This window comes from Pocillopora damicornis, chromosome 4 (assembly GCF_964200805.1).
Source record: "Pocillopora damicornis chromosome 4, jaPocDami1.2, whole genome shotgun sequence".
NCBI lineage: Eukaryota > Metazoa > Cnidaria > Anthozoa > Scleractinia > Pocilloporidae > Pocillopora > Pocillopora damicornis.
The window spans coordinates 8,716,046-8,736,917 of NC_142673.1; the positions used below are offsets into that span (position 1 = coordinate 8,716,046).

A 20,872-nucleotide genomic window follows, 5' to 3' on the forward strand; every position below is an offset into this window, starting at 1 on the left:
GAACTGTTAGAATTAATAAGCACTAAAAAGCGTTTGACAAAACCGTTAATTGCTGTTGTACATATTGCGGAGAATAAATAAAGTTGTGACTGTTTCTCATTGTCATTTCAACGGTCACGCATGTAAATAACGGTAGCACTTCGCTTCTCAATGAAACTCGCCGTGACATGGCCAAAAGATCACTCATTGACTTAAGAATGTTTTCTTGCGGGAACAAAACAAGCAATCCAAAGTGGGTAAGATAGCCCCATACTGTCGGCCAGGTAGTTAATCAGAAAACACGATTTCAGGTTTCGCTACCTCTTACCTGCTCGAGGAGCGAGCAGTGCGTTATAACAAAAACCGTGAACTGTCCATCCTTTACAGCGACAGCGACAGTAAAGAATTGGATTAGCACAGGAAGAAAAGACATCTCCATCCAAAGAACCAGCCTAACTTGAACTTTATTTACTTAAGTATAACATGTAGCTGCATACAGTTAATCTAACCTGAACGTTGTATTATAATATGAAACTTCAAATACAACTGAAACTGTGAACTCCATTGTTTAAACTGTTTTAAACCTAGACGTGAAGGAATAATTGGACACACCTCTCGCTGTGCACAACTTCCTGATTTCACTGTCATTCACCCTAGGTCTGTAATAACTAAACAAAACGCACAATATAGTAAAAAATGATTGCTCGCAAACTACTCAGGCAAGATGATTTTATATCTTATTTTGAATCTTTAATTTGCGCTAGTGAATGTTGTGAAACAGACGCTTCGCAAGTCAGGTTTTTTATGCTTCGGTCCTTAGTCGAGGCTTTTATCAAAAACGTCTGGGCAGCTGGCGGAAACTAATAAATATGTATTTTAACGAAAATGGTCCCCTTTTTATCGTCCAATAGCTGTGTAATACATTCATGTCACATATCTTCATTGTTGAGAGGTTCTTTCAGGTTTGAAATCTTCTTTGTGTCGAGAAGAGAGTCCGTTGTTTTCTCCAGGCCATCCCAGTCCACAACGTCTGCCTTCAGGCCTTCCAAAATCGACTGCCTCACTACTTCGGATGGTTTCAAATTTGGGATCCTACGAAGAGACTGTTCCACAAGGAGGGAAGGGGAACTTTTCTTTTCGCTTGGCAAGTATGCGTACCAACGTGGTAGACACGAACCTCACATACGTGGGGCAGGAATTCCATGTACTTTCGAGCTAAACAAGAAACAAAGATAGAGCATCTTCCACAACCTTTACACATCACGTCGCCATTCCTGTTTTTCCCAAACTGGACTTTATTGGCTTTGCCATGTTGCTGCTTGAAAGAACATTTTGGATTTTCGCACTCGTAGGATCCTTTACAGCGCTGAGCGCGTACTGAGCCCTTTCCCGCTCCTCCTTGCCGTCTTTGGCATGTCCCTATCCCAAGGACGCCCATCAGTAACAGCCTTCATCCTCTTGTCCTTCTGGTAAGGGACTTGATAAACAGCTTCTCCGTTTATGTCAAAGGGGAGGCTGTCGACTTTAACAACTGGCGTCTTTTCCCAGAAATTTTTCGTGTAGCGCTGAAGACCTAGGAGGCAAGGCATTGATTACAGGCTCATATCAATAATACTAGTATGTATTGTGAAAAAGTTTAAATTTTGCCAGAAATATGTAGGCTGATAACACTTGTGGAACACAGAGTTTTTCCTTTTTGTTCTGATGGCTGAAATTTCTAGAAGGAATTTAATATCACATGCATGGAGCTATATATAATTCAAGTGCTCTTTCAACTTTTTTAAAGTTGACTACTGTTGAGCATTGGGTCATTTCTGGGTAAATTTTATGTTAATGAAGTAAAATATTAAAATGACATCAGACTGGGACAGAAATGCAAACAAGTTAATCAATGACATCACTCAGCCTTACTATATTGGTTCCTTTCCAATTTCTCCCTTACTCAACCTTTTAAAAAGAGTACTGTAAAAAAGTCTCCTGTGATCCATATGTAAGATGTGTGAATCAAAGGGAAAACAATTTGTTTTTAAAAAAGATGATGAGTACCAAATATTTCAGGCAAATAGATTAAGTCCTAAAATTATGACACAACTGACACTTATTTTACCTAGTTCTGTATGGGTCTGCCACACACATTGCATCAATTTTGCATTATCCTCACAGCAAATAGTTTAAGTATTTTGTTCTAATAATTATTATTATCATCAGTTTGACATGTAATCAAAAGATTCTAGAATCCTGAAGCTAAATGATTTAGCTGATAATTGAACTATGAACTAGCTTAACTTTACAGACATATGAAACATTACTTACCTAGAAATGTACATCAATGATGTACTAGGTTCCTCAAAAGACATTTCGAATGAAAGATTTCTGATTTCTGAAGAAATTGGCTTGGAATCTTTGTTTCTATAGTGAAGGAAACATAAGACATGCTGGAGCATGACTGTCACAAATTCCCCAAAAGAGGTTTCATTACCTCAAATATATTTTGAGCACTGAAAACTAACTAGAATTAACTATATTGAAATCATTTGTCACATATACCTTCATGTCCTCTTTTTGTGTGGACTTTGTGGTGAGTCACTGATATCAATCTTAATGGGTGCATTATGTGGCTTTGATGACCCACAAACATTGCGAACATCAGATGATTCTACATTTATGAGTGTGCACTTTCTGCACTTCCAAAAGGATTCAGTCTGTAAATTTTAGAGTGTAATAAGAAAAATAACTTGTCATAAAATAAATACAATTTAATCAGATTTTAAAAGTAAGCGAAAACCAAAGGCTAGGTCACCTTGATAATGTTCATGTTTGCAGACATTGAAGAGGTCAGGAAAATTAAATTATTAGAAGAAGCAATTATTACACCAAAAAGAATGAGGTTTTAGAGGTATGGAAGCCAGTGCAAATTTTACATATCTTGTTTATACAAATTCCTACATAGGGATCATAACACCCAATTTAGAATTACTTAAATATTAGACATGACTAACCTTACTAGTGCCTTTCTTGAGGGGGCTTTCTCTTAAGTCAATGAAAAACAATTCCTAAATGAAATAAAGGGTGATTTAAACTAACCTTGTAGTAAGATGAAATTCTACATAAGCCATACTAAACTCTCAAAGTTCTCTGGATGGGCATTTGTTTTGAGTTTTTTGAAAATGTAGGCTGTTTTAATTTTTGTTGTTAACAGAGATTTTTTCATCAAAAATAAAAATGTTTTGACGCATGTTATTATCGCATTCGTACTACAATCGCGATCGGTTCATCAATTGAAAGTTTGCTTGAATTCCGGGTGGAGTGTAAGACTCAGTTCCTTTTGAATGTGTACAAGTAAGCTTATAATCTCCGAAGGTATCTCTGTAAAACATCGCGAAACTGCCTCTTTTAAAAGTCAGGACTGTCTAATGCGCCACAAGACCACTATCTTGTACTAAAGAAAACTTTAAAAACTTCTGGACTTTTTATTTCTCCAAAAGTGATTTAATTCAGCGGCAACGAAACCAGACTGTAAGAGGATACTTGGCATGCCACCATTTCATTTTTGTTTCCAACTAATCGTGTGAAATAGTGAATTCTACCAATGTAAGCGATGAAATACCAAGCTTAAGAATACCTGCCGCACTAGTTGAGGCAAAAAACGGGAAGGATCGAAATAAATCACAATTCATCACAAGTCAGACAAAAACTCACCTTGCTGTCGTTAGGATTAAAGCCTCCCAAACCTGATATTTTCAAAGCAAAATGTGTAAACAGTATTAGTACTTAAACATCTGCGTAATTTTAATAAAAAACAAACCACTAAGTGGAAAAAATTAAATGAAAAGAAAACTTACCATTCAGGTGAGAATATTCCGCCATGTTTGTACTTTGCAGAACACTTGTAGACCGCATGTAATTAAGACCATAAAAAGGCATTATGTCCACATTTGGATATTTTTGGCGGGAACTTTCGGGGCTCGCAAAAAAATGGCTCCGGCTCGTTGAAAAAGGCTCAGGCTCGCAGGCTCGCACAATAGCAACCCCCCGGCCCCGAGACGTCGCAGTAACACTATTTATAACACTATTTATAATGGTAATAGGACTGATTGGAGTTTAATCCGGTCTGTAATGATACGAGTGATTGACAAAATCGGACGACTGGGAGGCGGGAGTCCGATTTGTTAATCACAAGTATGATTACAGACCGAATTGGAATTAATCAAATTATGATAGAATCCGAGAAAGAAGTTATACATCGGTAATACGTTTTCGCAACGGAAACAACAGTTCGCGCGGCGAAATGCGCGACAACAGCGCGCACACATAACGCATACTGTCCACGTACACAGGCATGACTAGTCAACTGTCCTATTTTACTGTCTATTTAAAAGCATGACGCGTACGCTGTTCTATTAGGGACCTTAATTAAGCTAGTCAGGACGTCAGCGCCAAAGAAGACTTCGATTAGATTGGTTTGCTTCAGGTCCCTATTGCTCAATACTGTGGTGTTTGCGGTTAAATAACCACTGAGACGTTCGGTAGAAACACAACGATATTTAATCAACCTGTGGGACGAAACCCGACTACAGAATAGCTTCTCTTCATAAGGACCGCGTGTGCATTCCGAACATTATGATTGGCAGCTGTCAGAAACACTACATCTCTCCCCTTCTTGATTGTAAACTTGAATACATGTATGTCTAGAAAAAATCGACTTAAGCAACTGAACTCTAATGATTAAGAACGATAAACTGGAACGTGTTTAGCTTGTCACAAAGTTCAACTGCAAGCTTCGAGTGTCTGGTTCTATTGCACAAGTAGGACAAAGTTTTTCAGTTTCGCAGGGAGCCTTGTTTGCCTCTGAGATCGCCGCAAGGGTGTAATTGGGCTTGGAGAACTTGATGACTTGTCTTGTTCTGAAACTTCTGGTGACCAAGGCTCTGCTGTTAAATCTTCGTCTGCCTGCCCTTGTGTTATCTTTTCAGCGTGCCTTATGTGGTTCGGGACAACTTTGAACATGGATGAGTTCCGCGTGATAGTTTTATTCCCATTGCTTGCTGTAACCATAGATCCTTTCTTTTCTTCAACCACGAGAGGTACTGGACTGAACGGGGAGCTTAGCTTGTTGCGCTTTGGTTGCTTAATAAGGACTGTGTCTCCTAGCTTGATCTTGCTCTCTCTCACTCCTAACTTATGGTCTGCATATGCTTCCATCTTCAACTTCTGTTCTGCATCCCTATCTGTCATGTTCTTCTGTTTCTCAAGAACTGGTGGTGTCACTTCTGGTAGCGTAGTCTTGAGCTTCCTGTGATTAAGTGCTTCGCACGGCGAAATGTCAGTGGTCGAATGAGGTGTCGCCCGATACTGTCGTAGAAACTTGTAGAGTTCTTGTTTCCAGCTCTTGTGCTCAACGGTAGCGGCTCTCACGCACTTCTCTAGTGTCTTCATGAAACGTTCCGCTTCGCCATTAGCTCTTGGCCAGAGAGGCGTGATTTTGCGGTGGTGAAAACCCAGATGCTCAGCAAAGTTCTTGAACTCCGCGCCATTAAAGGGGGGTCCGTTGTCACTCTTTAAGACATCAGGAATTCCTTGTCGAGCGAAGATTGAGTCAAGCTTCGGGATGGTGGATCTAGCAGAAGTGGATGTGACGATTTCAACTTCTGGGAAACGGCTGTACTCGTCTATGACGACCATGAGGTACTCTCCTGAAGGGAGTGGTCCAAGAAAGTCCATCGCAAGTTCTTTCCAGGGGGCGTTTGGTAGCGGTGTCATCTTTAGAGGTTCGAGTCGTTCTGCCTTACTAGTAGTTGTTGCTTGGCATGGTAAACAGCTGTCGACTTTTTCCTTAACCATCTTGTCTACACCAGGAAACCACACTTTCTCTCTGATGAGGCGTTTTGTTTTTACCATTCCTTGGTGTCCAACGTGTGCTAGGTCTACAGCTCTGCCTCTCAGTACTTTTGGGACTACAATCCTGTTTCCTCTCAGTATAATTCCTTGGTAGGCCGACAGTTCGTCCTTCACATTTCTGTACTCCTGCACTTCGGGATGTGTCCAATTGTCAGTCTCGATGGCCTTGATAAGTGCTTGGAGCGAAACGTCCTTCTCCGACTCTAACTTGATTTCTTGCAGCGTCATTGCTTTTGGCACTGCCTGGTTGCATACATAGTTCACGTAGTCTTCTGCAATGCTGCGCTCCTTGCTTTCTATGTTACTTGGATGGCGGCTCATAAAATCGGCTGGATTCTCCGCGTCCTTGCCAGGTCGATAGGTGAGTTGGCAGTTGTAAGGCATGAGCCTCAGCTTCCATCTGTCGATGCGCGCTGACGTTGGCTTGTGACTGTTAAAGATACCTAGGAGTGGTTTGTGGTCTGTGGCAATGGTGAACTCTGATCCATACAAATAAAGATGAAAATGTTCGACTGCCCAGACTACTCCTAGCATCTCCCTCTCCGTTTGAGAGTATCTGCTCTCGACGTCACTGAGTGCTCGGCTAGCGTAACTGATAACTTTACCATCCTGCACCAACAATCCTCCAAGTCCGACAGGGCTCGCGTCGACTATCACTTCACTCTTGAGTCTTGGATTGAAGTACGACATCACGTGATTTTTGATCAGGCTGTCTTTCAGCTTGTCGAATGCTCGTTGCTGTTCGTCGGCCCACTGCCATGACTTGTCCTTCTTGGTTAACAGTCGTAGAGGAGCAGTTATCGTAGCGTAGTTTGGAATGTAACGAGACACATATTGAGCCATTCCCAGCAGAGACTTCACCTCGCCGGTGCTTTCTGGCTTGCTCATGTCAGTGATCGCTTTGATCTTGGCTGGGTCTGCCTTGACTCCATTCTTGCTGAAAATCTGTCCGTAGAACTTAATCTCACTCCTTGAAAAGGAACATTTCTCCTTGTTCAGGCGTACGCCATGTTGTTTCAGCCGTTCCAGTACACCACGGAGGTTCTCATCGTGTTTCTTCTGAGTTTTTCCATAAACGATAATGTCGTCGGACATATTCTTGCATCCAGGGAGGCCTGTGAGTATTTCTTCGATTGCGTTCTGAAAGATCTCGGATGCTGCGTTAATTCCAAACATGAGGCGCTTGTATCTTCGGAGTCCGACGTGTGTGCTGAATGTGGTAATGTAGCGGCTCTCTGGGGCCAGCTCCAGTTGGTGGTATCCAGACGAAAGGTCTAACTTGCTGAAGACTGTCGCTCCGTTGAGGTCAGCAACCAGATCGTCTATGGTCGGCATCAGGTGTTTTTCTCGTTTAACAGCCTTGTTGGCCTCTCGCATGTCCACACATATTCTCACTTCACCAGAGCTCTTGGGGACTATGACAATAGGGCTCACCCAGGGTGTTGGGCCCGTTACAGTCTCGATGATGTCTAGCTCTTCTAATCGCTTTAACTCCATTTCGACATCCTTTCTGACATGGAAGGGTATCCGACGGTGTGGTTGTTGTTTGGGTGCAACGTTAGTGTCTATGTGAAGCTTGATGACTTTCCCTCGCACTTTGCCGATTCCACCGAACAGGCTTTCCAAATCTCCGTTAATGGGGGACTGGGGACTGGTCTCGTCAGGTTTGACTTGATTGATGATCTTGAGCACACCAAGTTTCGTAGCAGTGTTAAAACCCAGGAGGTTTCCTGAAGCACCTTTGATGACGTGCAAGGTTGTCCATGTGCTGCTGGCGTTGGCGAATATTTCGGCTTCGATGGTTCCCAGAACAGGTAGGGGTGTGGATGATCCGTAGGAGAAAATTCTGCGCTTGGAGGCTTCTGGTACCTTCCGTTGGTATAACTCCCTGAAGGTGCGTTCGTCTATGAGATCGACCGATGCACCGGAGTCGACCATCATTTCGATTTGCTTTCCATCGATCCTGACGTGGCAAGTTGGTTGCTTGTCACCGCCTATAGTGTATACGTATTCGTCATTTTCAGCCGTGTCTTCATGTGTGACGTGTTTTGCTGACTCAGGTGGATTTGTTCTACAAACACGAGCGAAATGGTTTAGTTTGCCACAGGAGGTGCACTTCTTGTTCCTCGCGGGGCAGGAGTCTTTGTGAGGGTATGGTCCGCCACAGTTCCTACATTTAATATTCTCTTTTCGGGAGTTGCTGTGATTGCGTGACTCGTAGCGAGTGCGTGACTCCTGGCGAGGTTGTTGATGGCGCTGTTTCCCTTTGAGATGTGTCGAGATTCCTCTCTTCTTAAACTTTACCGCGTTTACGGTTTGTTCGTGATTTTCTAACTCCTTTGCTTGTATTTCGCTTAATTCTAAGGCTCTACCAGCTTTCATGAGGTCGGCTAAGTCGAGGTCTTCTCGCAGAGCTTTGCGCCGTAGGGAATTCGATTTACAGTTCAAGATAATCTGTTCTTTGATTTCTTTGTCTGGATTTGTGAAATCGCAGGTCTTCGCTAGGCTTCTCAAGCGTGTGTGAAAGCAGTCAAGGTTTTCTCCGTCTTTTTGCTTGGCTTGCCGGAAATTGTACACTTCGTACGTTACGTTGACTTGCGGAGAGAAGTGAGCAGTTAGTTTCTCGACGGCCTTTTTGTAATCTTTGTCTCCACCGACGTCTTGAAGCGTGTCGAAGATCTCGTCGACTTCTGGACCGCCGTAATGCAGCAAAAGGGCTCTCTTCTGCGTATCATCGGAGATTCCCATTCCAATAGTTAGTCTCTCGAATCTTCTTAACCATTTCTTCCATCTTGGGCCTGCATTTCCATCGAGGTGAACTTCAAACGGTGGGAAGTTTGGTAGAGAAATGGCCATGATGTTTACGCGGGAAAATGCTTCGGAGATCGCTTTGGATTTTTTTTGTGGAAATCACTTCGGAAATCCCGTTAAATCCTTTTGGTTTTGTTGTGTGTGTGTTCTATGAATAATCCTCGTCGCCAGATGTGGTGTTTGCGGTTAAATAACCACTGAGACGTTCGGTAGAAACACAACGATATTTAATCAACCTGTGGGACGAAACCCGACTACAGAATAGCTTCTCTTCATAAGGACCGCGTGTGCATTCCGAACATTATGATTGGCAGCTGTCAGAAACACTACAAATACCTTTCCTATGTTAAGCGACGAAAACAATTCTCAGAAATAGGGGAAGTCAAGAGTTCATGCATATTTTAAGCTTTACCACGGTTATCTTCCTCGTAACCTTGAAATTTGAAAGTGGGAAATTATTCCTTTAGGAGTCTAACAGGTTCGTAAGCTGAACCTGATTAAGAATGGTTATTCTAAAGGCGCGACAGTTATCATTTGCCTTCCTTGTATTTATAACAAATTTGAACGGTGTTGACCACCGTTTCAACAAAGGCGTTTGCGACTGGAGTTGTGTTGTCGAAAATGCGAATGCCACCAGCGAAGCAATAAAGAATGCCATAGCCGAAGGAAGACTGTTGAAATTAACTATCATGTATAAGGAGTGGGTAGGTTCTGCAAGATGTGCCAACGAAACCAAATTGGATACAATCATTTTTAATACAACTGTAATAGTTTTGTTGAAGCCGTCCATTGACCTCCAGACAAAGGGCAAAATGGCGTTTATCACTCAGTCGATACTGGAAGTTATTTTTTCCGGGCAATTCTTTCCTGGTAGCTACATAGAAATGAAAGTCTCTTGTATGTTCGAGCCAACCTCGAAAAAGAACTCTACAAACGTCAATTATGAACGATTAACGCCGCTCCACAGTCCGCAGTCAATTTTGCATTACGTCGAAAACCTTGCAAACAACACTAAAACCAATTCTACCTTGGTTCGAATGACGGTTGGTCACCAATCTCGCATATTTGTGGTTACTGCTGGAAATCAAAGTTCTCACACCTTTACCAAGGACAACGATCTATTGACTTTTAATGACGGTTGGTTTGCAACTGTAGTAATCATTTGGATTATTTTTGCTCTTTATTCCCCTGTGACATTCCGATTATTTCGACCGTCAAAGCTTAAAGTCAAACTGCCAAAGTACCATAAATCTTCGCTGACAACTCCAACACAAGAAGCAGAAGACAGTGGAGGTTACATGGAACAAAGAAGACATGAAAGGCAAAATTTTCCTTCAGAACACCCCGAGAGAGGAAACATCCCAGCTCGAGGTGAAACAAATGATCACGGTTCACACGATGGTGCTACCGCAGATGAGGAGTGCGCCAGATGGACACCTGTCAATTCATCTAGCGAGGAAAAAAATGATACTCTGAATCTTGTCACAGAATTGTCAAGTCAAGCTAAGTCTCAGAGTACTGATGAGAAGAATAGCAGCCATAGAGAAAGTGATCGAGCTACAAGCCTTGTTTCCTCTTGCAAGGTTGAAAGAAGGGAACAGGATTCTCCAAGCTCACAATCAGGCCAGTCATCTCCTATGGATGAAATTTCCAAGACTGATTACACGCATGCCAATTTTGTTGAAGACACTAACCCTGTAGGAGCTGGGAGCTTCATAGGTAACATTTTCTTCTCATCATTAAACATAGGCAAAAATTTAAAGGCTTTACCATTTATTATCATTTTTATTTTACCATTTTGTTTCACCAGGTTAGGGGATTTGTCATTAATTATGTTACAAAGTTTCCCAAAACGAACATCTGTTAGTTTGTTATCTCCCTTTTTGTCTGTCTCTGTGTTTCACAGTACCATTAAATACCCTACACTGTTAATTTTGGTTGTATTGTCAGCTTTGTGTTATTTCATGTGGCAAAGGCAAAATGTCAGGGCAAAATTTTCCTACAGAACACACCAAGAGTGAAAACACAACAACACGTGGTAATACAGATGATCACGGTTCACACGATGGTTCTACCGCTGATGAGGAGTACGCCAGACAGAAACCTGTCAATTCATCTGGCGAGGAAGAAAATACTGCTCTGACTCCTGTCACAGAACTGTCAAGTCAAGCTGAGTTGTCTCCTCGCATAATTCAAATCCTTCAGGGTACTGATGAGAAAAATAGCAGCCATGGAGAAGATGATCAAGCTATGAGCCTAGTTCCCTCGTGCAAAGTTAAAATAGGGGAACAGGATCTTCCAAGCCAGCAACCTGGCCAGAGATCTCCTTTGGATGAAACTTCCAAGACCAATTACACACATGCCATTATTGTTGGAGACACTAACCCTGTAGGAGTTGGGAGCTTCATAGGTAACATTTTCTTCTCATCATTAAACATAGACACAGGATTAAAGGCTTTAAGGTTGATTATCATTTTTATTCTACCATTTTGTTTCATTGGGTTAGGGGATTTGTTATTAATTATGTTACAAAGTTTCCCAAAACGAACATCTGTTAGTTTGCCATCTCCCTTTTTGTCTGTCTCTGTGTTTCACAGTACCGTTAAACATCCTGGGCTGTTAACTTTGGTTGTATTGTCAGCTTTGTGTTATTTAATGCGGTTAGTCTTTGGTTGTTACCTTTTGAGTAAAAATTCCATGCAAACACCAGTGTCATGTTCTCTCTATTCAAAACATTTAATTTGTTTTGTGTATGAAGAACTTTCGTCAAAGCTCACTGATTATAAATCTCCTTTTAATCCATTTACACCTTTAAGGAATAAGCATTGGAAACATATTGTATATAATGCATTTTATCAGCGTTTGTCAGGTGTTTTGAATTTTTTCTCTCCATTTTATGAAATTTATAAGGGGAATGCTAAGGAATGTTTCGAGTACTATGATGTTGCACAGAATGTCTCTTTTATTCTATTAAAACAAGTGAGTATTGCTCTAGACCACTGTAATGCCTATGTTGAGCTTTGTACCAGTTACAAAAAGATACATATATTTATTTGGTGTATTTTAATGGTTGCAAGCACATTGTTAATTATACCTGTTATGCTTTTAGACATAATTGTTTCTTCTCCACTGGCTTACCTGTGTCACGAACATAAATGGATTCTGAGAGAGCTATTCAAAAACAAATTTAAAGGTTCTTACTATATTTGTTCTTGTTCTGATATTGTAATGTTGGTCTTTTCACTAATTTGGCTAATATTTAGCTGGGGTATCTATAGTGCTGTTCCATTAGGAGTTCTTATAGTAGGTACTATCAAAACAATTGCAAGTTACTCAATTGTATTGCTTTCAGAGGTTAGCATTGTAATGTTCAGTGTCTATTACCTATGGAGTTGTTATGGTGCATTTACCAAGTTTTACTATGATCTGGTGTATAAACTGGGTTCTTCTTACCAGAAGAAATATTGTAAACGAAAGAAACAGCAGAAAGCAGCATTCTTGATTAATTATAAACAGGGAAAGGAGGGATATTCTGTGAAAGTCATTCCAGAAAAATTGTTCAAGAATGCTTGTGAGGATCATAACCTGCATATCAGGAACCAATTAGTATGTCTTTTGCTTAAGTTGTTTTTCACACTTCTCTTGCTTTCGTCTGTGTGGCCAATCATAAGCGAAGAAGCAATTATGGCCAAAACCTCTCTTGTGGCAGAGCTCGCCTTTATCATAACCTTTTTCGTTGGGGCATATACCCTTATCAATAACTGCATCAATGGAGAAAAATTAAAAGTCTCCACAGAGGATGCTGATAAGTTGGTGGATGATTACATTGAGGAAATGGAGAGATTAAGTGTTCCTGATATGTACTTCAGCTAGCTGTGTGGATATGAAGTAGGATGTGAGTAAGCAAGTAAGCAAGTAATTAAGTATTATATTGCAGAAGCATATTTAAATTCATTTGGGGTTTTTGGTGTTGGGTTATCAAGGGTCTTGGGTACATTGTTAAAAGATAAAATTGACCTAAGTGCTTATCTATAGTTAGTATATATAGTTATGTAATACAAGCAGACTGCTCCAAGTGCAGGAAAACGCAGGCGACCAAGTCGTGATTGGTTTTACTTCTGCATTTATGGTTGGTGTAGAGTGTGGCATGAGGTGTTTTTTTGACCAGTCACAGTGTGGAGTAAAGCAAAACCAATGCAATCCCAGATTACTTTCGACTCTCGTCAGAAAATTGCTCTATTTAGTGATTAAATTACTGAGTAAGCAAGCAAGAAAGTATGTAAGTTAGTAAGTAAATAAGTAAGTAAATAAATAAGTAAATAAGTAAGTAAAGAATTAATTAAGTAAATAAGTATGTAAGTTAGTAAGTAAATAAGTACGTAAGTTAGTAAGTAAGTAAGCAAGTTAGTAAATAAGTTAGTAAGTTAGTACTTAATTCTATTAGCGATAAACGTTTGTTCGAGTGTAAACTGACTTCGTCTGCCTTAACTTTTTGTAAACATGATATGCAGTGTTGAAACGATTAAACAAACATCTAGCAATCTACCAAAGTTCCTTGTTAATGTTTCAACATTTTAAGAATTAAAATTCTTTAAAAGTGAGAGGGGTAAAACTTTTGGTTGAGATTCAAGTCAACAACATCTGTGTAAGCGTCGCCTAAGTGAATCTTAATTTATTTCTCCCACTGCATTCTTGAGTAGAGGAGACGTGAACTTGTACAAACAACTTTGTATTGCTGCACGCAACTGGGATATCTTTGTTGAACTTCGAGTCAGCTCCCAAAAGACAAATAATTTTACTTAGAGTATTTGGTTTCAGTATTTCCTTGAATATTACCCATTGTCAATAATACCTCTTGCGATAAAAAATGTTCGCTCATGTCCTATGTTTTGTTTAGGTCATGGAAGTTAATTGCTTTTGGAAGACAACCAATTAAGTTCAAGGGATCTACATGTACATTTGTTTTTTTCCTTTCGTGGAAATTTTTATTGCAGTCTTTCACTAGTTTGGTTAATATTGATGTGGTGCATAGGTTGCGCTGTTCCTTGGGAGATGGTTATGATGGCTATTTTCAAGGGCCTCAAGCAGTCGGAACTCCGTTGTAAAGGAAAACTTAGGGTTAAGAATAAAATTATATTTTCTCGTGCAAATTCCGCCGATGGGCAAATGTGGAAAATTTTCCAATAATGATGCCTGACCCAACCTTCACTGATAACGTGTAAGCGGCGTAAAATTCCAGATAGTAAAGGGCTTTCCGTTATCAGACAACGAAAACACTTTTTTTGATTTCACGTTGTTTCGAAAAGGACAAGTAGAAAATTGTTCAGTTTTTTTTTCATCACGTCGTCATCGTCATCGTCATCGTCATCGTCATCGTCATCGTCGTGGTTTGCTTAAGCTCGCTTGCAAATCGCACCGTTCTTCCCCGCAACCGTGTATAAAAAGGGTCATGACCTGAAGCAGCAAAACCCATGGGCGAGGCAGGAAGGGGAAGGAAGTGTTCTTTAAACATGTTTTATGGATGGGAATGTACTGCTGTGCACATGACACAAAATCTTCTCATTTCTTTCCTCATTTATGACTGTGATATATCACCCTCATACAACCACGTTTAGCCTTTTCAGACAGAATGTTTTAGTATCCAACAAGACCACCGCCCATGAATTGCTGGTCACGTCAAGTCACCCCAACATATCTAAAGTCAATGAAACCAATCAGGGCCAAGTCAGAACTCATATTTACTTTATTTATGGACAAAAAAGACCCACCCCCGTATGAATATTTACCTTTTGTAAATACAGCTATGATAAATTAGAGAAATTTTAGGATTCCAAGAAAAGAAATAAAGTAAAAGCAGTTAAATTTTCTTTGCTGTGAAATTCAATAAGTATAAACTATGAAACTCGAGATGTTAAAAAAAGTTCTCAAAAAGAGCCAGGCTTCGAAAAGATGATTGAAAAATAATGACAGCTGGTTATGACACTTAAACTGATTGTATGAAATGGATTAAAACAAGTTTCAGTAAATGTGATCATGCTACATACATATTTGAAAAATAGTGAATAAAATATTTCTACCCCTCAGAATGAAGTCAGCAGATTGAGACTTAACAAATGTCTACTTCAGAGCCATTATGGGAGACTTTTGAACAACAAAACTTTATCCCAAAACAAACAATAATAAATGAAAAGATAGAAATCAGCCCTCAAACCAAGAAAGAAGTCAGATTTATTCAGAAATGGGTTTGAAATGTGATAAGCTCAGCAAACCATACTGGGAGAACTATCAAACAGAATAATCATCCAGTACAGTCACTGAGAGACCACACATAACAAACCAGAACGCTGAACAAACTGACTTCTGACTGGAATTAAAGAGGAAGAGAGAAAAAAAATCCTTAACCTCAGAGACTAGCTAGTATTATTCAGAGGTGGGTTTGAAATGCGATAAGCTCAGCAAACTATACTGGGAGAGCTAAACAGAGAATAATCATCCAGTATAGCCACTGAGAGACCACACATAACAAACCTGCCTACTGAACAAAAACAAAAAACAAAAACAAAAAAGAAAAAAAGTGCAGAACAAACAAAACAAAAGCCTGGGCCATAATGACAGAGGTGACACTGTTGAGTTATCTGAGATGGTATCACTTGCTGACTTCTTCCGAGCAAAGGCTAAAAATAAGACTGACATTTGAAAGAGATTGATACCAGAAATAATAAAATTAAGATAGTACAGAATTTTCTACTTTTTTTTTTTTGGACTAATAAAATAATGATGTCAAAGCCGGAGAGTGCGGCATTTTTCTTTTTCTAAAATATTACTACAGATTATAGAGTGCAAGTTTGCTTAACTAATGGTACCTATAAGGTACATGATAAAGGTTTTTTTTTTTTTTTTTTTTTTTAAGTTAACTTAAAGAGCAGATAGTCCAATTTTTTTTTTTTTTTTTACTAAAGGAGATAACTATATAGATAAGTGTCTTAACCAAAGAGCAGAAGAATTGATAACAAATTTAAGGTAGACTGAGTAGATAAGGTAACTTGGAAGTTAAACTAATAAAGGTGGATTAAGCTAATAAAACAACAATTTTGGTGAAAAAAAAGGAAGCCTGGCTCTCATTAAAAAACATTAAAAGACAGCAAAGGATTCAGATCAAAATAATAAAGTGCAAATCTGTAGCTGAATTCAAAATAAAATAATCTTACATCTCAGTTGTGAAATAAAGTGCTGTTGGAATCAATGCATTTTTCTTTGAGAAATAGGATTAAAATTGTCCAAAAGTGCCATAATTCTTATAAATAGTATTAACACCCCCCCCTTTTTTTTTTATTGCTCCACCCATTAATTTTTATTTATTACAGTTAGAGGAATTGGAGATTTTGAAATATTTGTCTGGTTCGAAAAAAAAAAAAAAAAAAAATCAATGTGGATTTTTTCATTTGATAACCACTGAAAACTTGATGAAAAAATCCCGATCAAAATGGGTCAGACCCAGAGCAGAATTAATTTTTGAGAGGAAGAATGGAAAAAGTACAGCTTAAATTCAAAATATGAAAATCAAGAGAAAGAGAAAGGAAGGAAAGGAAGGAAGCGGAAACTTGAATCATATGCAAAAACTTCTCAAAAATATCATAAAATTAAATACGCCAGACAAATATTTCAAAATCTCCAATTTTTAAATTAAATGTTTTTTTTTAGACAATTAGTTTTTCCGGATACCCGGATAGCGAGATTTTCTTGGTGAGGCCTGAGCCTGAGGCTGACTGAAGACTATTGGATCAAAGAACATAGGTGGAGGAACGGAATTGGTTTCTTGAGGGGGTGGGTCTGGGTCCTGCAATAGTAAAACAGAAATTGTTAAAGCTATCTCACCAACATTCTGGCTTTCATCAAAAATTTTAATAGGACAGAAAAAAAAAAACCAACAACACAAAAGCCATTAGAATAAACCGACAAGGAGTAAAATTGGTGAGGGATGGTAGATTAAGATGACTTAAAAACATTAAGTGGAAAAAAGTCCAGTTATTTAGCAGATTAAGATCAGTATGTGAAATTAGTCAAACTGTGAAAAGGAAAAGGAAAACCTGGTTTGATTTAAGCATTTTAAACAAGACTTAAGAAGTTAACCGCCAAAAGTTTTAATGACAGTTGAACTTTTAAAAGTGCAGTACAAGACTCATTGGCTTAATAACCATCAAAGAAATACACAGCATTTAATTAAAACCTTAAATCCTTTATTTGTTACTTATTTCTTGTAAAACTTCCTTGAACTGCGCAAATCATTAAACCTCTTAATTTGTTGTTAGACAGAAAAGATGTTTTAAGTTTGTTATTAGGAAGGAAGAAATATGATGAATCATTAAAGGCAAGTTGGATGATTTTTAAATGAACAGAGAAATATTAGATCTAAAATGATTAAGTGAAAATACGATCTTTGGATGCAAGCATTGAAGTATAAATGGCCAACACTGATAAAATGAAAAGAACAACTTTAAAACTCAAACAAGCCCCATTCAGGTGAAATTTACAACAGCTTTCACTACACTTTTTTAAAATTTTTTTCACTGTCTATGGTTGCCCCATGGACTCTGCCTAAGCTGATCTTCCTACAGCAGTTGCTAGGGCAGAATTCAGTTAAATACCTGGGGCATCATATAGCTACGGACTTCAGCTGAAGTAAGGGAAACAGAGCTTGATCGGGAATGCTGAAAACAAAAATGTGTATGTTGAAAACATAGGAAACTGAACACTGGAAGCATCTTCAGCTGTAATGATGTATTCTCCATCTGACATAACAAAACAAGGAGAAGAAAAATATCCCTCTCCAATCCTTCAATCTATGCTGCATAACCTGATGCTGTAGCTAGAAATGATGAAAAGTGTTGCTGCCTCATAAATGAGAAGACAAGTGTTTGTGAAATTTTCCCAAAATCTATTCATGTGTGTCTCACTTGAGAACATGATACTTTGACCTGGTGTGAGTCCAGCAAGCTGACTATTAAGCACTCATTGCACCCAACTTCAAGCATCTACAACTCAGGAACACTGAAAATGACATGTACCCCTAATATGAAAAATCAAACTGTACACTCAATGCAGAGGGTAGGCTCACAAAAAGAAATTAAAAATGCCTCAAACAGACATCAAGTGACCTTTTACCTTCAAATGTTTAAAAACTCGGATTAAGATGCATTATACACTATTGTACACTGTCTGTAAGCATGAGTCTTTACACTGCAGCTCGTTTTAATTTACAGGGAATACAGTAATGCTGTTTCAGATTAACATTAAGTATTTTGCATATACCCTACACATTTCATTGTGATGCATTTTAAAACTATGATATGAAGCAGTGACAGATTTGCTTATTAGTTTTAAAATTAACCAGCTTTGCCTAGCATTATCATTTTAACACTTAGAATTTTACTTTCATTTTTACATTGAGTTAATAATAATTGAGAAAAGGTGAACAAACAGAAAATCAAGTGTAATAAATTCACATGTCCAGGGGTTTGATCTCAAATTGATAAAAAGTAGGCTCAAAATTGCAATTCACCTGTGACTGTTGATCGCCCCTGTCCTCTTCTTCATTTCTTAAAAAGAAAACAAAAAACAAAGTCTTTTTTTTAATCCTTTCACTCCCAGATCTCATCAGTAATTCTCCTTGCTGTCTTCTATATCATTCTCATGATGTTTGTTCTGAGAAGTTGGTATTGGATCAACTAATTATCCCCTTGTTGAATTTTTTCTTTGCTCTCTTTACTTTTCTGCTTGATTCTATACTGATATTGTAAGGATAAATTTCTTTGTAATGAAAGAAAAAATGTCTGCGAGACTTCTGTGGCAAGAGCATGGAAGATTAGTCAAAGCTCTTCTTCCTTATTCTGAATTTTTGTGTTGCATCATCTCTCTTCTTTGTGTTACCCGCTACAAGAAATCTTTTTCTCTCCATAAGCACCTGCTAAGCTGACCATTATCCTAAAATGTAAGCCTGATTAAGCCTCTTTTAGGTTATAAAATACACATTGTCATTTGAAAAGAAATCACTTGATCATTTCTATCATCATTAATTATCTTACCGAGATGAGGGACGTGATGAAGGATTGCCAATAGCAGGCTGTTGATCAGCACTCTGATCAGCTATAAGAATAACACAGAATCAATTTTAGTTGTGTATGTTTGGAAAACATTATGTCTGTTACTCATTATGGCAACCACTTCATTGATTATTTTCTAACAACCAACCTATGATTTTCTTGGGGTTAAATAAATACTTGATCCACATGGAAAATTAATAAAACTCCAAACACCAAAAAAGAGAATCAAGGCCTATTTGTAAATAAGAATTTTTTCTCCAAATATCTTAAATTTACTGATATAAGTGACTGCCTCAAAAAAGGTCTCACTGTAGTTTCATTTTGATGAGATCTGAAATAAAGTGACAATATTACCAACAACAACAGATGTGAACAATGCATTACTCTTACTTGTAGTCACAGGAGCAGGTATGAAAAGGTTTCCTTTAAATTCAGTAGTTGGGCCGGGCATCATGGGCAGAAGACCGCTTGGAAGTGGAGCAGAAGCATTGGAGCTTTGGCTATTTGGGTTCAAGACATCCACATACTTCTTAGCTGAAAGGAGTAAGGCAGTCAGAACCTCTTAGTAACTGTTTCAGCATCAAAGCAAATTACTGTCACAACTATTTTCAATGATGTTCTACAATCAGAATAAACTTTAGAGTAATGAAAGGAAATGTGCAGGTAAGGTTGTCAATCTAAGAGAAGCTAATAAAGGTAGCCCCAATGCATGGTTCTAGACTAAAGAAACTAGAACTTAGCAAACTGGATTAGACCTTCAAGAATATTTGTTTTTAAATTAACAGTTCACAAAAACATCTGATCATGTATTCTAAGCACTTACCATGTCTTCTGCCCCCGTGTGCCAACCGCGAGAACTTAGAAGGTGTTGAAGGAGTCGTCATTCCAGGTAGCATGCCTGGACTGGACTGCTGGCTGGCAGGAACATTTGGCAACAATGGGGCCCCAAATGGAGGAGGAGCTGCAGATGTCTCACGAGCACCATTCATTTTTGACGCTGAAGATAGTTATAGGAATTATATTGACTGATAGCTTCTTTGAAAAGGTGTCTTAAAAACTCAAGTATATGTCTAATAAGTCCTAAAATGACAACAAAAATCTTCACCTGCACTGGGGGGGAAGCCATTGCTGAGTGGAATAGAAGGTGGCATACCTCCACCAAGCTGCATGTCACTTGGGGGTGGGGGTAGTGGAGTTTTCTCCTACACAGGACAAAACAAGAACCACATCATTGATGACTATCATATCAAAATATCTCAACAATTGTTTCGTTTTCTAGCACATTCAAAAAGACCTCTGTTTCAATAACTAAAGAATTTGGGCTAATTTAGTCCCAACTTCTATTAAGTATGATTAAAATGACACTCATACCTGCTCATCCTCTTCAGTGTTGACCCACTTTTTGAGCTCCTCGTCCCAGTAAATCTATATTAACACAAGATTATAAAAGGGCAAAGTTACTTGAATTTAAAAAAAAAAAGGAAAACTAATGATGCAAGGGTTAAAAATCAAAATCCTTAAAAATCTAGAGAAGAATGCAGGTAACAAAATAAGTGGTAAGAAACTCTACCGTTTTATTTTTGTCATCAGGAAGAATCATTTCATTGGAGCCTCGAGGCATGACTTTCTGAATTATCCCAGACAGACCTGAGAACCAGCCACCCTGCAAATAAAACCATATAAACAGTTGAAATATGCTGTTGACAAAATCTCATCCTAAAAAGGAACACTAAGCACTTTATTCTGTGCACATTTGTGTAAATTGGGTAATTAAAATATCCACTGGATAAATTCCTAGGCAGAGAATAAGGGAATTGAATCTCCACTGCAGCTAGCAATTATTTAAAATGATGATTGTGGTTGCGAAAACCTTCCACAACCTTCAAGCTTGAATGCATTCCTATACATAAGACCACGAGAAAGTTAATAATTCAGTAGAACTGCAGTAGAATGACTGCTCATAAAGGGAACAGTATTTTGTTTTGTTTTTTTTTACAAACCTTACTGCTGTTCTTAGCATTCTTTTTCTTCTCAGATGGTTTGGGCTTTGGTTCTTCTTTTGCTGGTGGCTCAGGCTCTATAAC

At 38.7% G+C, this 20,872-nt stretch overlaps 3 protein-coding genes across 6 annotated transcripts in view; 1 reads left to right on the forward strand and 2 right to left on the reverse strand.

The window, feature by feature from the left end:
- Positions 1-425: 425 nt before the first annotated feature.
- LOC149046710 (uncharacterized) lies at positions 426-4,331 on the reverse strand. The gene is made up of 6 exons (XM_089204306.1): positions 3,822-4,331; positions 3,679-3,710; positions 2,979-3,032; positions 2,527-2,681; positions 2,293-2,388; positions 426-1,552 (listed from the first exon to the last, which is right to left on the reverse strand). Exons 1-4 carry the CDS (start codon positions 3,901-3,903, stop codon positions 2,529-2,531), a joined length of 321 nt encoding a protein of 106 aa, XP_089060432.1. The 5' UTR covers positions 3,904-4,331; the 3' UTR covers positions 426-1,552; positions 2,293-2,388; positions 2,527-2,528.
- Positions 4,332-9,043: 4,712 nt separating this feature from the next.
- LOC149046711 (uncharacterized) lies at positions 9,044-13,233 on the forward strand. 2 transcript variants are annotated; one of them, XM_089204303.1, is made up of 3 exons: positions 9,192-10,407; positions 10,694-11,098; positions 11,798-13,233. In XM_089204303.1, exons 1-3 carry the CDS (start codon positions 9,192-9,194, stop codon positions 12,559-12,561), a joined length of 2,385 nt encoding a protein of 794 aa, XP_089060429.1. In that variant the 3' UTR covers positions 12,562-13,233. The 2 variants fall into 2 exon arrangements, with proteins under 2 accessions (XP_089060428.1, XP_089060429.1); XM_089204302.1 differs by having other exon boundaries at positions 9,044-10,407; positions 10,694-13,233.
- Positions 13,234-14,413: 1,180 nt separating this feature from the next.
- The window catches only part of LOC113669092 (uncharacterized), a 28,290-nt gene continuing 21,831 nt past the window's right edge, over positions 14,414-20,872 (reverse strand). For 2 of the 3 annotated variants that reach the window (XM_089204301.1, XM_089204299.1), the window contains exons 24-33: positions 20,789-20,865; positions 20,359-20,451; positions 20,160-20,213; positions 19,894-19,990; positions 19,612-19,785; positions 19,179-19,322; positions 18,771-18,831; positions 18,248-18,284; positions 17,334-17,396; positions 16,010-16,525 (exon numbers count right to left, since the gene is read on the reverse strand). In XM_089204301.1, coding sequence (XP_089060427.1) covers positions 16,394-16,525; positions 17,334-17,396; positions 18,248-18,284; positions 18,771-18,831; positions 19,179-19,322; positions 19,612-19,785; positions 19,894-19,990; positions 20,160-20,213; positions 20,359-20,451; positions 20,789-20,865 — 932 coding nt within the window. In that variant the 3' untranslated portion in view covers positions 16,010-16,393. Of the gene's footprint in view, positions 16,526-17,333; positions 17,397-18,247; positions 18,285-18,770; positions 18,832-19,178; positions 19,323-19,611; positions 19,786-19,893; positions 19,991-20,159; positions 20,214-20,358; positions 20,452-20,788; positions 20,866-20,872 lie in introns of all 3 variants that reach the window. The other variant, XM_089204300.1, reaches the window with a different exon arrangement.

What these genes read in the sequence shown, in the direction of transcription:
- LOC149046710 (XM_089204306.1), bottom strand. Translation starts at nt 3,903, where the DNA reads ATGCCTTTTTATGGTCTTAATTACATGCGGTCTACAAGTGTTCTGCAA. An exon ending in TTAATCCTAACGACAGCAAG is followed by an intron (nt 3,033 to 3,678) that starts GTGAGTTTTTGT and finishes TATTTCATTTAG; the next exon opens with GAATTGTTTTTCATTGACTT. An exon ending in TCAAGAAAGGCACTAGTAAG is followed by an intron (nt 2,682 to 2,978) that starts GTTAGTCATGTC and finishes TAAAATTTACAG; the next exon opens with ACTGAATCCTTTTGGAAGTG.
- LOC149046711 (XM_089204302.1), top strand. Translation starts at nt 9,192, where the DNA reads ATGGTTATTCTAAAGGCGCGACAGTTATCATTTGCCTTCCTTGTATTT. An exon ending in AGGAGCTGGGAGCTTCATAG is followed by an intron (nt 10,408 to 10,693) that starts GTAACATTTTCT and finishes ATTTTCCTACAG; the next exon opens with AACACACCAAGAGTGAAAAC.